The sequence below is a fragment of the Camponotus floridanus genome, unplaced genomic scaffold, assembly GCF_003227725.1.
Source record: "Camponotus floridanus strain SB8 unplaced genomic scaffold, Cflo_v7.5 scaffold23, whole genome shotgun sequence".
NCBI lineage: Eukaryota > Metazoa > Arthropoda > Insecta > Hymenoptera > Formicidae > Camponotus > Camponotus floridanus.
Window position 1 is genome coordinate 1,980,574 of NW_020229359.1, and position 16,830 is coordinate 1,997,403.

At 29.4% G+C, this 16,830-nt stretch overlaps 6 protein-coding genes across 8 annotated transcripts; 5 read left to right on the forward strand and 1 right to left on the reverse strand.

The window, feature by feature from the left end:
- The first annotated feature begins 1,628 nt into the window (after positions 1–1,628).
- On the forward strand, positions 1,629–2,580 carry LOC105257412 (DNA-directed RNA polymerases I, II, and III subunit RPABC2). The gene is made up of 3 exons (XM_011268008.3): positions 1,629–1,755; positions 2,020–2,172; positions 2,256–2,580. Exons 1-3 carry the CDS (start codon positions 1,730–1,732, stop codon positions 2,464–2,466), a joined length of 390 nt encoding a protein of 129 aa, XP_011266310.1. The 5' UTR covers positions 1,629–1,729; the 3' UTR covers positions 2,467–2,580.
- A 91-nt stretch (positions 2,581–2,671) lies between these two features.
- LOC105257413 (mitochondrial import receptor subunit TOM7 homolog) lies at positions 2,672–3,349 on the forward strand. Its single transcript, XM_011268009.3, has 3 exons — positions 2,672–2,953; positions 3,032–3,080; positions 3,181–3,349. Exons 1-3 carry the CDS (start codon positions 2,854–2,856, stop codon positions 3,194–3,196), a joined length of 165 nt encoding a protein of 54 aa, XP_011266311.1. The 5' UTR covers positions 2,672–2,853; the 3' UTR covers positions 3,197–3,349.
- An 830-nt stretch (positions 3,350–4,179) lies between these two features.
- Positions 4,180–6,538, forward strand: LOC105257414 (aurora kinase C). Its single transcript, XM_011268010.3, has 5 exons — positions 4,180–4,308; positions 4,681–5,306; positions 5,478–5,612; positions 5,691–6,081; positions 6,165–6,538. Exons 2-5 carry the CDS (start codon positions 4,732–4,734, stop codon positions 6,243–6,245), a joined length of 1,182 nt encoding a protein of 393 aa, XP_011266312.1. The 5' UTR covers positions 4,180–4,308; positions 4,681–4,731; the 3' UTR covers positions 6,246–6,538.
- Positions 6,539–7,438: 900 nt separating this feature from the next.
- Positions 7,439–11,909, reverse strand: LOC105257415 (nuclear valosin-containing protein-like). The gene is made up of 11 exons (XM_011268011.3): positions 11,760–11,909; positions 11,179–11,397; positions 10,744–11,106; positions 10,342–10,644; positions 9,882–10,101; positions 9,516–9,798; positions 8,963–9,440; positions 8,666–8,833; positions 8,281–8,607; positions 7,931–8,149; positions 7,439–7,854 (listed from the first exon to the last, which is right to left on the reverse strand). Exons 1-11 carry the CDS (start codon positions 11,907–11,909, stop codon positions 7,729–7,731), a joined length of 2,856 nt encoding a protein of 951 aa, XP_011266313.1. The 3' UTR covers positions 7,439–7,728.
- Positions 11,910–12,470: 561 nt separating this feature from the next.
- On the forward strand, positions 12,471–13,452 carry LOC105257416 (NADH dehydrogenase [ubiquinone] iron-sulfur protein 5). Of its 2 annotated transcripts, none has more exons than XM_011268013.3 (2): positions 12,471–12,639; positions 13,009–13,452. In XM_011268013.3, exon 2 carries the CDS (start codon positions 13,016–13,018, stop codon positions 13,343–13,345), a length of 330 nt encoding a protein of 109 aa, XP_011266315.1. In that variant the 5' UTR covers positions 12,471–12,639; positions 13,009–13,015; the 3' UTR covers positions 13,346–13,452. The 2 variants fall into 2 exon arrangements, with proteins under 2 accessions (XP_011266315.1, XP_011266314.1); XM_011268012.3 differs by having other exon boundaries at positions 12,551–12,692.
- Positions 13,453–13,878: 426 nt separating this feature from the next.
- LOC105257418 (ATP synthase subunit gamma, mitochondrial) lies at positions 13,879–16,705 on the forward strand. 2 transcript variants are annotated; one of them, XM_025408785.1, is made up of 3 exons: positions 13,879–14,054; positions 14,736–15,288; positions 16,088–16,705. In XM_025408785.1, the coding sequence occupies exons 2-3, from the start codon at positions 14,756–14,758 to the stop codon at positions 16,452–16,454; spliced, it is 900 nt and encodes a 299-aa protein (XP_025264570.1). In that variant the 5' UTR covers positions 13,879–14,054; positions 14,736–14,755; the 3' UTR covers positions 16,455–16,705. The 2 variants fall into 2 exon arrangements, with proteins under 2 accessions (XP_025264570.1, XP_025264571.1); XM_025408786.1 differs by having other exon boundaries at positions 13,953–14,188.
- Positions 16,706–16,830: the final 125 nt, after the last annotated feature.

Below are 16,830 nucleotides of genomic sequence, written 5' to 3' on the forward strand. Positions count from 1 at the left end.
TAAGGTGCAATTTCATTGACGCTAAAAAGTAGTGTCAATGAAAAGGCCGCTTAAAGGTGCAATTTCATTGATGCTAGAAACCAGCGGCAAATTAAAATCACTAGACTTTCTCTAAATATGGCGTCAATAAAATAAAGTTCAAACAGTTTCAACTATTTCAGTGTGTAAAGCGGCCTTTTCATTGACGCTACTTTTTAGCGTCAATGAAATTGCACCTTAATGGATCTGTTCTTTTCAGCTGCACTGCTGCACTAGTGCAATGAGTTAGAAAGAGACAAACATGCTTTCTTTCACTCTAACTAATTACACTAGTGCAACAGGGCAGCTGAAAAGAACAGACCCAATATATAATGGCGGCAAACTATGCTCCATTGGACGATACGAAAATCTTGAAGCGTTTGATTGGTCAATCGGAACGAAAGGATTTTTTTCGTATGCCTTAAAGATTGAAGATTTAGGCCCGGTTCCACAATCCAGTTAATCCGAGTTTAAGTAGCAAATGGACCAATCAGGACCCAGTTTAACGTATTAAACTCGGATTAACTCGAATTGTGGAACCGGGCCTTAAAGAATTAAAATTAAAATTAAAATATTAAAATTAAAATTATAATTAATTAAGATTTAAGAATTAAAATTAAGATTAAAAGATTAAAATTAAAATTAATTAAGATTTAAGAATTAAAATTTAAGTAAAAGAAGTTAAAATTTTCTTTGTCCTAATTGGTCATATTTCAACAGAAAATTCGTTTTGATAAAATCCTTTCTAAAAATATTGTTAAAAAAATATTTTGAGGTAGCATTCAAGAAAAATAAGTCTATAAATGATTCAGTAATAGCTTATCACAATTATAATTATATTTATTTTAATCCTTTCTAAAAATATTGTTTCTAAAAACATTATTTAAAAAATATATTTCGAGATAGCATTCAAAAAATCTATAAATGATTTAATAATAGCTTATCATAATTAAATTTTGTAAATAATTACTATTAATAATACTTATTGTGCCACGTGGTACCAACACATTGAAATAATTAGTAGAACTAATTGAAGCAAATATTTTTAGTAAATAATATGTGTTAAGACGAGACGAGAATAATCAAATGCTATCTTTTCTCCAACTTGTGACGCTCTCTACCAAATCTAAATAAAGGGATGTCTTATTCTAGAATGTATTTCAATGCATTGAACTCTTGAACTATGCACTGCCTCTTTCTCAAAGGCTCATATTCTAAGTCTTCTTTTATCGGTAAAAGTGCTTCTAAAAGTGACTTATAAGCCTTTTGATTGACAAATCATTTTTAGAGGCACTTTTATCAATAAAAAAGCCTCAGAATGTGAGCCAAAGTTGTGTCGTCCCCATTTCTTGATGTTTCAACTAGAGACGTTGACTAATGCAATTATAAATATTCTAATAAATTGGCTCACTTTCCACATTTTCATTCTTTTCGAAATACATAGACTTCCAGTATTCATAAAGTTCAATATCTAGAGTTCAATGATTTGATAGCTCATTCTAGCATTCACAAAGTTCAATGAACCAATCACAGAAATGTAATGTCATTGCGTCTGCGCAGAACTATTAGCGAATACGCATGCAACTTAGGTGGCGCCAGGAAAAATGTAAGTTTATAGTACGTACTTCGTCGTTACAAAAAAAATTTGTTAGAGACGTGCTTATTTTAATAATAGTGTTTAATAATAATTTAAAATATATTTGTATAAATAATGGCTGATGATTTTGATGGGGATGAGTAAGTATAATGCAATTTCTTTGACATAAATATGCACAAAAATATGTATTCAGACATATCGAAATATATACAAAAATGTGCATTTTATTATAGGTTATCTTATATTTCATTAATATAAGAAAAATCAAATTTTTTTTATTTATATGCTATTTTTAATAAACTAAAAAGAGGGAAAGGCAAGAAATTAAAGATTGTTGTATTAATAGTTCTTCAGTATAATTTATATGTAATTAATGTTGTTCCTGTTAATCTTATTATTTGTAGAGTTGCGGATGAATTCGATGATGTAGATGATGAGGACAATATCGAATTAGAGCCCCAGGAAGATGATGGTGAAAATATCGAATTGTTGAATGCTAATGAAGCTACTGCTGGTGTTCAAAAGTCGAAAAGGATAACAACAAGATACATGACAAAGTATGTATATTATTTGTGATATATTATTTGCATAGAGTGAAAAATTATTATTACTTTAGCAATATGTTAAATTTATTTTATAGATATGAGAGGGCGAGAGTTTTAGGCACAAGAGCGCTACAAATAGCAATGTGTGCTCCTGTGATGGTAGAATTAGAAGGGGAAACTGATCCGCTGCAAATTGCAATGAAGGAATTGAAGCAGCGAAAAATTCCCATAATCATACGTCGCTATCTACCTGATAATAGCTACGAAGATTGGGGCATTGATGAACTTATCATAATAGATCATTAACATTAATATAAGTTGTGTAAAATTTGTATATCTTACATTACTAATTATATATTATCGATACAATAATTTATCTTGTCATCTCACATCTTATGTCAATATAATGAAATTTTTATTTTTTGACCTCTAAAAAAATTTGTTCCATTTCCCTGCACACAAGGGAAAAATGTTAATTAAAAATGTTAATTATGATAAAATTCTCGTGTAATTTTTGAACGAAAAATGCGCGAATTTGTAGTTCACGATTCTACGCAAGAGGTCCTCACAGTTTCTTCAATTGTTCTCAACTTTGTTGATCAGTTGCATGTGTTGCAAGATACAAATTTTACAAGATTTATTTAACGCGAATAAACGAAATATCAATTACTAGGGAGACGAAAAATTGTCAAAATGACTTTAAATCCAACTACGAAACAAAGAATAGCCATCGTTTTGGATGTCAGTAAATTTGTGTTTCAGTGGGGCTTTATTCCTGCTGTCCTCTTCTTAGGTTAGTTTTTAAACTTGATATATACCTCCACAGGTATATAAAAAAAATATTGAAAGTTAAGAAAAATTTATTTTTTAGGATTCAGAAAAGGTGCAGACCCGGGAATGCCCGAATTATCTGTTATGAAGTAAGTAATTCTGCAAAAGAACTTTACAGAATTGTTTCTTTTCAAAGAATTATTTTTTTAAAGAACAATATATTCTTTAACATTTTCTTTGTTTTTTCAGCTTGTTGTGGCAGTAAATTCTCCTTTTTCTCCTGAAAAATCATGTATTATATATGTTACACATAAAATACAATAAGACTAATATGTGACTATCATATGATGATTCTCTCCCATAATCCAGAGTAATTGATTGTATTTTATTGAATAAATATTAAATATTATTAAGTGAAATAGATTTCTTATTACATATATTTATCATATCTTGTAAAATGTTATGTTGATCAAAATATAAGCAATAAACGTTTATTGAAAGAAGACTTAATCATTTATATTTTATAAAAATTTCTTGCCTGTATTATTAGATCGTTACATTATATTATTTTCATAATTTGATAGTCAATATATTGCTCGTGCCAATTATATACACAAATTTTCTTTTCGCAAAGGAGATTAGAAAATAACTGATGAGAATAGATAATTTTTAGACAAAAAATATCCACCACAAATTCTATTTTATATAGAATATTAATAAAATAAAATATAAATATTAAATATTATGTATTAAATATATATTATCTATTTTATATATTTATATTATGTATTTTATTCTACATATTATATATTATTTTTCAATTTGTGAATATTATAGATTTTTATGATATATATATATATATATATATATATATATATATATTCTATGTATATATTATTATATATATTTACATATTTTCTTATAATTATATAGAAATCTATAATGTCTAAACAGAAAAATAAATCTAATTGGCTGCGCCATATTGTTAATACCTTGTCTCATAAGCATTTCAATCAAGAATATTTTGTGCATTTTATATATAACATTTGTTTGCTCGCACTTTTTATATTCATCTCTCTCTTTTTTCTCTTTTTAATGTTCAAATATATATTTATTTTGTTTAAAATGTAAAAATTTTTAGAGAAGTAAGTGCGAACAAATCTAATTATTCGAGTTTCCTATCTATATTTTCGTTAAATATGATATGTTTCGTATTCGCCAATCAATGAAGAGCATTTGATTCAACTTGACTTCGAAAAACCGTTTGAGCAGAAGTTGCAAACCCTTCCGACGTTGACACATTTCGTCAAAAGCAAAGACTTTCCAAGGATCGTACATATTTTTATTCTTGGATAATTATTCAACTCGAATTCTTAGGTAATTATTTATATAAAAAGCATAATATTCTAGGTAATTGAAATGAGAGTAAATGTGAATTTTGAGCAGAATTGTGAAATTTCAGCCAAATCGAAGGAGAAGGCCTTCTCCTTCATAATTACTATATTTATCATCAAAAACAGATATAAACTTCGTGTGTGTATATATAAATATTAAATTGACGTTTATAAATTTAAATTCACGACAAAATTGATGATATCAGTATATGTATAAAATTGATGCTAGTAGTACATATATATTTCACAAATTATAACACAATTTCACAAATTATAATAAATTTTCGTTTTTAAATTATACATAAATTATTACAAAAATACAAAAATTAATTTGTTTTTTGTCTTTTTATTTTAGGTCTGGAATAAAAAATATCGAAAACTATGAAAAATAGACAGAAAACTTAAAATGGACAAAGAAATTGAATCATACCAGTTAACTACACAAGTATTAACAGGCAACAGTTTTAAGGATTTGCATATTTCCAAACCAACTCCAACATATAATGTTTTAAAAATGGAAAATTCAAATGATGACAAGAAAAAAACATGTATGACTAACTCAACAAAAACTACAGATCTAGAAAAAAATATGAAAGAATCTGAATTAATGCCACCACCTAAATCAATTGAGTCTAGTCAAGATCAACAAAAATCTAATAATGAACATGTAATAACAAAAAAGAAATCTAATAATGAAAAACCTAATAATGATAGCAAAGAAACAAAGGATAACAAAAGTGATATTCAAAAAGTTCCCAATTCAGATACAAATACAAAAAATCAAAAAGAAAAAAGATGGGTATTGGGAGATTTTGATATTGGTCGACCTTTGGGCAAGGGAAAATTTGGTAATGTGTATTTAGCCAGAGAAAAAAGAACAAAATTTATAATAGCTATGAAAGTACTTTTTAGATCACAAATATCAGATGCAAATATTACGCATCAAGTAATTAGAGAGATAGAAATCCAAACCCATTTAAGGTATTATTTTTTATAAATTATTTATTATATTGAAAGTTATATATACATATATATATGTATGTATATATATATATATATATATATATATATATATATACACACACGCATACATGTGTAATAAGAATTTTATAAAATAAAAATAATATTTGACATGAATCGCATTTTTTACAGGCATCCAAATATTTTGAGGATGTATGGATATTTCTATGATGATAAGCGAATTTACTTAATATTAGAATATGCTCCAAAAGGAGAGCTTTATAAGGAACTAAATAACCAACCTAATAAGCGATTTGACGAAGTAAGGTAGGTATATATTGAAAAACTATTTCACATGATCAATTAAAATTAATTAAGATTAATCAAATTTATATGTATTTTTAGGACAGCAACTTATATAGCTCAATTAGCAGATGCGTTAAAATATTGTCATAGTAAAAGCGTTATTCATCGTGATATTAAACCAGAAAATTTACTTCTTGGATTAAATGGCGAAATAAAAGTAGCCGACTTTGGATGGTCTGTGCACGCTCCTTCCTCTCGACGCGATACTTTATGTGGCACTTTAGATTATTTACCACCTGAAATGGTATCTGGCAGACCACATAATCATACAGTTGATTTTTGGAGTGTTGGAGTATTATGTTATGAATGTTTGGTTGGTAAACCTCCTTTCTATGCAGCAACTAATGATGAAACTTATATGAACATAAAAAAATTGCAATACACGTTTCCAAGTTTTGTTAGTGAAGGTGCAAGAGATTTAATTTCAAAGGTAAGTTTAGTCAGTAAACTTAAATATTGATAAATATTTATTATTATATTTTAGAGTTTAATTCTTAACAAATTATATTTCAGCTAATAGTTATTGATCCTGAAAAAAGATTGAATATGGATGGCGTTCTTAAACATCCTTGGATTGTAAAAAATCGCAAATAAGAAAATATGAATAAAATGTATGTGAATTACGATATAAAGTTTGTTCTTTTTAACTGAACTGGTTGCACTAGTTCGGGAAGTGTACACTAAAACGTTCTTTTTTAGCAGAAGTGACGACAGATGCTATTGTTGTTTTTAGCAGTGCTGTTCAGTGCAACAGTACACTCGCTCTAATCTTAAGGTAGCGCAGTAGTACAGTTTAATATGGTGATGTATTTAAACACAAATAGCGGTTTCATTTTTAATTAATAACATTAGTTGCAAGAAAGAAAACAACAATCATATAAATAATATTAATGTATAGAGTAATATAGATAAAAACAATTATTAACAGTTATTAATAGAAACATTTAATTATTAACAGTTATTAATAAAAAAATATAGAAAAATAATTTTAAATAAATTTTTAATTATAATTAATACGTTTAAAATTAAGTTTTCTATAAATTTGTAATAAATTTTTATTATAAATAAATCTTTCTTCATCAGATAATTCTGCTATTTATATATTATTTATATTTCTCATATTTTGATGTGCCATTATGCAGTGTGCATTGAACCGTTCGTTTTAGTTCTTGTTGTATTCTTGCACTGACACAATTTGCTGTGAACTCGCTAGTGTATTTCCAGTGCAGCAGTAATTCAGTTAAAAAGAACAAATCTATAGAAAATTGCATAAATCATATTACGTAAATTTATTACAATTCTAAACGCAATAATTATTGCAGAAAATTAATAACAAATAATTTGTACATAAACTATCTATGATTATGCATTTAAAATATTCCTTCATACATATATATGGCTTTGGGATATGTTTAGTAAATTTTAGTTTATAATTTTATTTAAAGTGACTTATTTATAAACAAAATATAGCAACAAAGTATATTAATAACATTGACATTTTTTATAATTCTTCTATTTTCTATTTTAATGAAATAGATTTAATTGCTATGGATCAAATATAATAAGTAAAGGATGTATGAATGATTTGATTTATTGTTAATAAAGAATATTCAAATAAAGGGAGAGATAACATGATATTGATTCTTCTTATTAAATAATAAATAAATTTGGCTTTTATGTATGTATCATCTGTGTAATTAAATTTACACATATAATAAAAAGAATATATTATTGAACATAAATTTTTATTGGTGAAAATTTTATCAAGTATCTTTATTACACAAAAATTAAACATATATGTTTTCTATACTTATGTATCTATAAAGTAAGGACATGCAATGTCTGTCTTAATCGTGCATATTAAAACAAATTGAAACAATTTAAATTTATTGTTTTAAATCATTTTAAAACATTGTTGATTATCAATAAACATTAAAGCTACTTGTGAATTATCAACATGTAGAAATTAAATTTCATTAAAAGGAATACCTTTCGTCTCTTTTGTGTAAAAGTTTATGTAAAATATTTGATAATGGAAGAATTGTTTAATAAATGTCAAATTTTTAATAATTGTACTTCATGTTTCCATTGGTTCCATGACTACATCAACAATTGGTGCATCTATTGGTGTTTCCATTGGCGTAACTTCGGAATTCTTTTTAATTGAGTATAACTTACTAAATTTTTCATAATATTTAATGTCCTGTATAATATATATCATGTTATTCACGTTATTATCTAAAATATATACATATATAACATGTAAATTAAATACTCGCCTTCTCGCGAACAGATGGTTGCACCTTATCGAACGCTTGATAGATATGCTGCATAGTAATTTCTGGTTGTCCATAACCAGCTATTATTTCCTTCAATGCTTCCATGCCAGCTTCCTTTATTAAAGCTGCCAAGTCTGCACCAGTGTAACCTTCGCATTTATCATTATATCCCACTTGATTTAAATCAACATTAGAAGCAAGTTTTGGTCTTGTTCCATTCTACAATTTATATATATTTATTAGTATATATTAGGAAAAAAATATAAATTATATAGGAAAATATTTTTCTTTGTATATTTTATATGCGCATATATAAAAATATATAAATGTATATGTAAATATATATATACCTTTGTTATTGCACGTAAAATATCCACCCGATCTGAGGCTGTCGGAAGACCGACATATACAATTTTGTCCAGTCTTCCTGGTCGAAGAACAGCTGAATCTATAATGTCAGGACGATTACTAGCAGCCATAAGAAATACTCCTTGTCGACTCTCTACACCGTCCATTTCCGTAAGCATTTGATTTACAACGCGTGATGTTGCGGAATTATCACCTTCTGTTCTCTTAGGACATAATGCATCTATTTCGTCGAAAAATATGACACACGGCATCGAATTTTTTGCTCTTAAGAAGCATTGACGAACTGCTTTTTCACTTTCGCCAACGTACTAGAAATGTCAAAATTATTAGATTCCATACGTTATCTTTAATATGTGATAAACTTACCATATTCAAAAGTTCAGGACCTTTAACGGAAATAAAATTAATTCCAGCTTCATTGGCGATAGCTTTGGCTAGTAATGTTTTTCCACAACCAGGTGGACCACATAATAGTACTCCACTGGCAGCAGATAAACCTAATGCATTAAAGTGTTCAGTATGTTTAACAGGAGCCTGCAATAAATAAATATATATGTATATATATGTGCAGAAAATTCAGTATTAAAATAAATTGTACAATTGTTTATGAGAACTTTAAAGGTATAAAATATTATAAACATGAAATTTTATATTGATATTTACAAGAATCGCCATTTGTAATTCTTGTCGTATATCTTGTAATGAGCCAACATCATCCCACGTTACATCAGGAACTGTTGCAAATCCTTCCCTTTTCGCTGAAGGTTGAACAACACGTAAAGCAGTTTCAAAATCACTATGCTCAATACATAAAGATGACAAACACTCTGGGGAAAGTGGAGGTTCATTGCGTAGCCAAGCCAATAAGTTTGAGAAATCCGGCGAATGTTGTTCTTGTATTACATCCATTTCGGTAATTTCTGGGCTTGGATTTTTAGGTGAATCTCTCAAGTATGTAGAGGTATTTTCTATTGTAGTAGACGCTTCTGTTGTAATATTAGTATCTAAACTCTCAACATTAGTAGTAGCTAAACTCTCTAAGTTTTTAAAAGTCTGTGCTTCCTTATTAGATTGCTTATCAGTTTCGATTATTTCCGGCAATTTTTCTGTCTGTTTTGATCTGTTTAGATCTTCGAACACTCTATAAAAGTTTTATATATTTATATTATATATTTATATATTAAGCATATGATTAAAATAACTTTTAAAGTTTTACCTATCTACAGCAGCCATAGCAGCTTCTCTAATTAAGGCAACCAAATCTGCACCTACAAAACCTGGAGTAAGGGAAGCTATTGTTGACAAACTAATATTAGGAGCTAGTACAACATTTTCAGTGTGTACTGCCAGGATCTTAGCTCTTGCCTCTCTGTCTGGTATTCCAAGGCACACTTCACGATCAAAACGTCCTGCTCTCCTTAAAGCAGGATCTAATGAATCAGGTCGATTTGTTGCACCAATCACTAATACTCTATCTCCATTTTCCTTTAGATTCAATTCTAATAAAAAAGGAAAAAATTGAGTTTTATAAAAATCAAGAATACAAAAAACGTGTAATGATAATATTAATCAATAATCTTACCATCTAAACTTGATAATAATTGTGCAACAATTCTCCTTTCCATCTCCCTTTGAGCTGTAGCTCTATGTGGTGCAACAGCATCTATTTCATCCAAGAAAACAACACATGGTGCAAGAGTTAAAGCTTGCTCAAATAAGTCTCTAATACGAGCTTCACTCTCACCAGATACTCCAGTCACAAGCTCTGGCCCTGCTACTTTTAGTAGAGGCATATTTAATTCCTAATATAAAGGATGTAAAATATTATCATGAGAGAAACCTACTTTTCTACATACGAAAAAAAAAGAGAAACAAAAATAAAACTTTTATACTTTTATCTACAGAATCTATAATAAATTTTTCATACAATATTTACAGAATATCATTTATATGAATAAATTGATTGTTTTATTCACATTATGTAAATAATTTTATTCATAACACATATGTTAGATGTTTTCTAAAATTAAATATTATCTTACTCCTGCAACTGCATATGCCAATAATGTCTTTCCACATCCAGGCGGCCCATGAAGTAAGAATCCTCTTGGTGGAGATATACCAAGCTGTTTGAAGATTTCAGGATGTTTCATGTGGGCCAGTAACTTGCAAACAGTTTTCAAAATTTTGTCGTTACCTCCTACACTAGAAAATGTAATTTTTGTTTCTGTGACAGGTACAGTTCTTTGCTTTTTTGCAAATAAAAACTGTCCACTATCATTTTCTTTGTCTCTTTGTCGTTTCCTTGTAGATTCTACTAGTGTCTGTTTCACTTGAGTTACAGACTGAAATGTTATAGTGAGAGATAAGTACAAATATAAAATAAATATATATTTTGTTTTAATCCATTATTTATCTAAAATCTCAATTATGAATATACATACTGTATTTGATTTCACAGGTGTTTCTGATTTTAAAGCAAGTGTTTCTGATTTTGAGGCATGTATTTCTGGATTTGAAACAGATGGTTCAGGCTTTTCTGCTGAAGCAGGCGTTTCTGGCTTTTGAGTGGCTGATTCTGTGTTTGGAGTAACTATTGAAGATGTATTCAAAGATTCATCAGTTACATTACATACATCAGGCGTCTTTGCCTCTTTACCAGCTTTATCATTTTTAGATACATCATCACTTTTAGATACATCATCATCACTACTGATATCTATCAATTCTTTATCACTCGAGTTTCCATTCTGCTTTTTATACATATGTATTAGCATGTCATTTATGGAAGTCTGCTGCATTTCTGACTAAAATTGAAGAGTTTTATTACAAATACCACAATTATACAAATATGATATTCGAACAATATATCAAGATACCTCAACATCAACATCCTCAAAATCATCATCGTCATATGTAGAGGATTCGCGTATCAGAGGCTTTTTTGAAAATATCTCTGTAAGCTCATCGTAAGCCTTACGTACCATTCCACGAAATGCAGCACGTTTTTTATTACGATAGTCTCTGTACCGCCTTTGCAATGCATCTGCCATCTCATTGACATCGATGTATATCTTATTCTCATTTTCATGCATGTACTGCAAAATGCAAATATAAAATTAAATATACAGTTGTAGTAAATGCAAATATAAAATTAAATATACAATTGTAGTAAATGCAAATATAAAATTAAATATACAGCTGTAGTAAATGCAAATATAAAATTAAATATACAGCTGTAGTAAATGCAAATATAAAATTAAATACACAGTTAGTGAAAAATAGATATAAAAATTAGATTTTTATTTCTATATTTAGATTTTATTTCTATTTTTCTAAACAATCGTGTTCGAACATTACAAGAATATATCGATGAACATTTTGTGTCATGGCACGTAGGTCGTGATTTCGTGAAAGACGTCAAAGAACAACAATCGAAGAGGACATGACGATACGTTACCGTTTGTACACGCGCGATCAACGTTTGATCCCTGAAACATCTCTGATCCATTCTGTGCTTATTGTCCATGTGCCTCGATCTAAAATCACCGCTCGATCCTTGCAGAGGGATAATATCAATCGATGAATTCAATTTGCTCACTTTGTGCATTATTTTCGGATGCGGTGAGACCAGGAGAGCCGTACGAGGGAGACGAGAGATTCACAGTTATTCTCGCAAATTATTCCCGGATTGAGATCGCGACTTCAATCATTCACATCACTCACCGTAGTATACACTATACAGCAGTATACAAATCTGTGCAGGACAATGCGCACTGAACCGGCGAGACACTTGATCGGACATCGGAATGACAGTCGGAGCCAATCAGAGCCTTGTTTTTTATTCTGGAGCTGGCTGCACTTTTTGCCGCTCCTCTCTTTCTTCCCAACTTTTAAATATAGGTCTATCTCATTTTTCGTGCAGAAAGCTCAGGAATGAAAATTAAACCTCGGTACACTTGCTCGATATAAAATATTCTTAGCCAAACGAAATATACTGAGAGAGATATACGTATATTTATAGTGAAGAAAAGGAGAAAAGGAGAAGGGATAAACTAAGAAATTCAGCTAAAAAGAGCAAATTTATTCAGAGTTTTTTTTTTCATGAGAAACTCGTTTGACTTGACGTTACAAATACTACGAATCAGGTGACATGATTGACAAATCAGGCGCATTCCTGCTTTGACAGCGCGAGATTCTTCGCTCTGGTTGGTCCATCGATGTTTCGAAGCGAAAATGACGTCACGAGGAGATACATCCAGAGTGAAGATTCGTCTTGAATATTTTTGAAGCATTTGAAATATCGAGAAGAACAGTCTATGGTTGGCGTAATTATATAAGTAAGTGATTGAAAACATAAATAATTGAAAGATCGAAATTTTGCGAGTCATTGGTAAGTAATACTGCTCAGATTCTCTCGTTCAACAATGATTACTGTACTCATAACATTCTGTCAAATATGAAACATGTATACTGTATCTATTACATCTAATCTAACTATTGTTATGTTTTCTTTTTGATATCCTTTATTAAATAATTATTATTATAAATACTGCAATTATGTATTATTATTCGAAAAAAGAATATTGGATTAAAGCTTTGTATTTCTTAAAAATTTGATTTTTTTGTTCATAAAAATATCCAAGATACAAGTAGTCAAGTGTTATATTATGCATACCGCATATTTTACTTAGTTCTAATCTTTTCAGGTACATCATGTTAGATCACGAGAATATCAATGCATCAAAATATTGCGCGCCTATGTTTAAAGGGCCCGTAACAGATCTCTTTAATCAAACACGCAGTCTTGAGTTCTGCAAAGAATGTGCAGATTATGAGCTGAAATATGTTGATTGTTTGGAAGCATACGGTTATCACAGGGGCAAGAAAGAATGCAGACTGTTATTGGAAGATATGTACGAATGTGTAATGAAAATAAAAAGAATAAAGCGTGTCGAAGTGATGATGCAGGAACGAGAACGTCAATATAAGAATGGTCAAAGGGAGAAACTTTGGGCGGAAACTCCACCACTCGATCAATATTAAGTTATTGCTCTTTGCTAAATAGTTTATATATAAATGTATTGCATATACTTTGTGAAGTAATTATAGATGACAAAATGCTCCATCATCTATAAAAAAAACTTATATCAGTTTATTATTTGCAAATTCTTGACTCTGTTCCTAGAAATGTCATTGTAACATTCAATCATTCAATCGATATTTGTACTTTTCTCTATTTTTAAATTTTATATTCTTTCTCTATTATTTCTCTATTTTAAATTTACATTTTGTATTTATATATATGTTATCTTAAAAAAGTTTCTTGTGTCACAAAAAGAAATTTTGAAAAAATTATGTATTAGAGATATTCCAAAAATTTATTAGCAATTTCTAGAAAGATTTGTTATGACATACAATGTACAGAATAATTATATATTTTTTGTTTTTTATGATAATATTTATTAATACATATTTATAATAATATTTATATACATATTTATAATAATATTTATTATATTTATTTTTTATGATAATAAACATGAAATATGAATCTTATAGATGTATCCATGTATCAGTTTTTCTTATTCGATAGTGACGTTCACTGCTGACAGATGACGCATGGATCTTTTTCGATAATTGCGAATCCGCCTTAAGATCGCGTTACGTGTGCACGGATCTCCTTCGTGGATTTCCGAATACGAGAGCGAGGATCTTTTTGTGATTTCGTGGGAATTATTTTCAGAATTGGCTGGTGAGTCGATTTGCTGTATCGCTCCAAGCTATCCCCGAAATATTTATGTCACGTATTCGATCTGATATTCTGTGAGAATAAGCTGAGGAATTAATTCGCATGCACATTTCCTGATCAGCCCTCCCTGCTATTATGTAAATGATAGTGATACTGTGTTTAAAATTATCTATTGTCAGACTTGACATATAATTGTAATTATAAGTTTAAATCGATTACTTAGAATTCTGTTTATTATGATTACTTTATTAGGCAAATGAATTTGAGAAAAGATATGTTTTATAAAAAGAGAGATATATGACCAGATGTCAAAAATGTCAAAAATTTTTCTTCGCAATCTTTTTTTTATGTATCATGTGTAGTTTGTCATTTGCATAGATTATTCTCATAAAACTGTATATGATGATTTTTCAATTTATTTCTAGTAATTAATTAATAATTTTCTACACAAAATATGACAAAAATTGAATTCTATTTAATTATCTATAAACATTGAAAGTAGCATAAGATTAGATATATTTTTACCATCAAATTTAATTTAAAAATTAATATTATATAGGATTTAAATATTCTATACAAAAAATAATATTAAATATATTTTGCAATCTGTAGTAAAGGAATTGTAACAGTTGTTTATTACAATTTGAAAAGTGTCAATTAGTCTCTGAAAATTTAAACTTATAGGAATCCAATATCCAACAACAATGTTCAACAACCGTCTGCCAACAATCCTGCGGTTGGCTGCACAGGATCAGCAATGGAGCCAACAACAGAGAGGAATGGCCACTCTCAAAGCTATCTCCATACGTTTGAAGTCTGTCAAGAATATTCAAAAGATCACGCAATCCATGAAGATGGTGTCAGCGGCCAAATACAATCGTGCAGAGCGCGATTTAAAGCAGGCTCGTCCTCTTGGCATTGGCACAAAAACATTTTACGAGCAGGCTGAGATCCAAGCACCACCAGAGGAGCCAAAAAAGCTCGTCATTGCTGTGACCAGTGATCGTGGTCTATGCGGCGCAGTACACACTGGAGTATCCCGTAACATTCGCGATAAATTGTTGGCCGATCCCAAGGAACGCGAGAACACAAAAATCATATGCATCGGTGAAAAATCCCGGGCGATCCTCCAGCGATTGTTTGCGAACAATATACTCTTTGTCGCATCCGAAGTCGGCCGTAAGCCACCGACTTTCAATGATGCAGCCAAAGTAGCCATAGAAATAATGAACAGCGGGTACGTTTAGCTCAGTCAAATATATATATAAATATATATAAATTATATAAATTATATAAATATATATAAATTCAAACACATTATAAATAATCATTTAAACAGATAATTTATAATTATTAAATTATTATTTAAACAGTTAGTTTACGGTACTGACTGCATGAGTGACTCAGATGCTAAATAGTACAAGTCCACCCAAGCTCGATTTAGTAGTTAGTAGATTTGAAATATGGACAATGTGATAATTTGATCAACCAGTATAACTGTATTGATATCTGTTTTCAAGATTAATTAGATCTGTATAGTTAAATAATAAGTATATATATAATTATGGTAAAAACAAATGCAAAAAGTCTTTATTTTTCAAACTTTTATTTTTCAAACTACTTGACATTTGAGTCACTCATATTATTCACTATATATTTATCTACATATATCTAATTTATATATCACTATTTAAATATTCGTGACTTAGCTTTGAATTTTTTCTTTTGGATATGTGAAGTGAAATATGTATTTCTGCATTGTTAACTCTTATATTAATTATTGTTATTTTTGACACCTTCAAAGTGTACAGAGTGGCCATTTTTACTTGATTGCGTTTTTTCAAAATGTTCAAAAAATCTAAAAAAATTTACAAAATAATTTGCTTTAATATTTTTATTGCAAATATATGAAGCAAAATGCTCAAAGTGCATCACTATGAGAATAGAATTAAAAATGATTTCTGTACACAAAGAATTAAATTTTTTCATAAATGATACATTATATAAATAATGATGGTCGCATTATTTTTTTGCAGTTATTCCTTTGGTTCTGGACGTATAGTATACAACAAATTTAAATCAGTGGTGTCATATGCAATTGATGATCTGCCACTGTTCGATAAAAGCGCAGTGGTTACCGCACCGAAGCTATCGGTGTACGACTCGCTTGACGAGGAGGTGATACAGAGCTATTTAGAATTCTCGCTCGCCTCATTGCTGTTTTATTCGATGAAAGAAGGTGCTTGCAGCGAACAATCCAGCCGTATGACAGCGATGGACAATGCCAGCAAGAATGCCGGCGAGATGATTGACAAACTCACTCTCACTTTCAATCGCACTCGACAAGCTGTGATCACTAGAGAATTGATTGAAATTATTTCCGGTGCCGCAGCTCTGGATTAAGAATATCCTGGAGGATAATTATAGTTTCTCAATTTCGTGCGGGTAAATAAAATGAGGATGTATCATTGGAAAAAGAAGAAAAACGAGAGTAAAGAAATGTATATTATGCTGCCGAAAGATGAAATTTTCGATCGACTTGGACGGTGTTCGATTATACATAGAGTTATTTCATGAACATCACGAACTTTACACACTTAACGCTATTTATATGTCCAAGCTGTTCAATAAATCGATCGAATTAGAAAACCGCATGTGTGTGTGTTTCAATAAAATATACGTTATATGTGTCCTGTTATGCAATAAAAAATTCTATATAAATTAAAAAATAAAAATTATCCACGTCTGATATATAAAACTAACAAGTAATGAGTAAAAT

Bases quoted from the DNA above. Each gene is read 5' to 3' on its own strand.
- LOC105257416 (XM_011268013.3), top strand. From the start codon at position 13,016: ATGTTAGATCACGAGAATATCAATGCATCAAAATATTGCGCGCCTATG.
- LOC105257415 (XM_011268011.3), bottom strand. From the start codon at position 11,909: ATGCACAAAGTGAGCAAATTGAATTCATCGATTGATATTATCCCTCTG. The intron at 10,102-10,341 runs GTAAGATAATAT...CCTTTATATTAG, and splicing joins TGGCATATGCAGTTGCAGGA to GAATTAAATATGCCTCTACT. The intron at 8,150-8,280 runs GTATATATATAT...TATAAATTGTAG, and splicing joins TTTTACGTGCAATAACAAAG to AATGGAACAAGACCAAAACT.
- LOC105257414 (XM_011268010.3), top strand. From the start codon at position 4,732: ATGGACAAAGAAATTGAATCATACCAGTTAACTACACAAGTATTAACA. The intron at 5,613-5,690 runs GTAGGTATATAT...ATGTATTTTTAG, and splicing joins AAGCGATTTGACGAAGTAAG to GACAGCAACTTATATAGCTC. The intron at 6,082-6,164 runs GTAAGTTTAGTC...ATTATATTTCAG, and splicing joins CAAGAGATTTAATTTCAAAG to CTAATAGTTATTGATCCTGA.
- LOC105257412 (XM_011268008.3), top strand. From the start codon at position 1,730: ATGGCTGATGATTTTGATGGGGATGA. The intron at 1,756-2,019 runs GTAAGTATAATG...TATTATTTGTAG, and splicing joins GATGATTTTGATGGGGATGA to AGTTGCGGATGAATTCGATG. The intron at 2,173-2,255 runs GTATGTATATTA...TTTATTTTATAG, and splicing joins ACAACAAGATACATGACAAA to ATATGAGAGGGCGAGAGTTT.
- LOC105257413 (XM_011268009.3), top strand. From the start codon at position 2,854: ATGACTTTAAATCCAACTACGAAACAAAGAATAGCCATCGTTTTGGAT. The intron at 2,954-3,031 runs GTTAGTTTTTAA...TTTATTTTTTAG, and splicing joins TCCTGCTGTCCTCTTCTTAG to GATTCAGAAAAGGTGCAGAC.
- LOC105257418 (XM_025408785.1), top strand. From the start codon at position 14,756: ATGTTCAACAACCGTCTGCCAACAATCCTGCGGTTGGCTGCACAGGAT. The intron at 15,289-16,087 runs GTACGTTTAGCT...ATTTTTTTGCAG, and splicing joins ATAGAAATAATGAACAGCGG to TTATTCCTTTGGTTCTGGAC.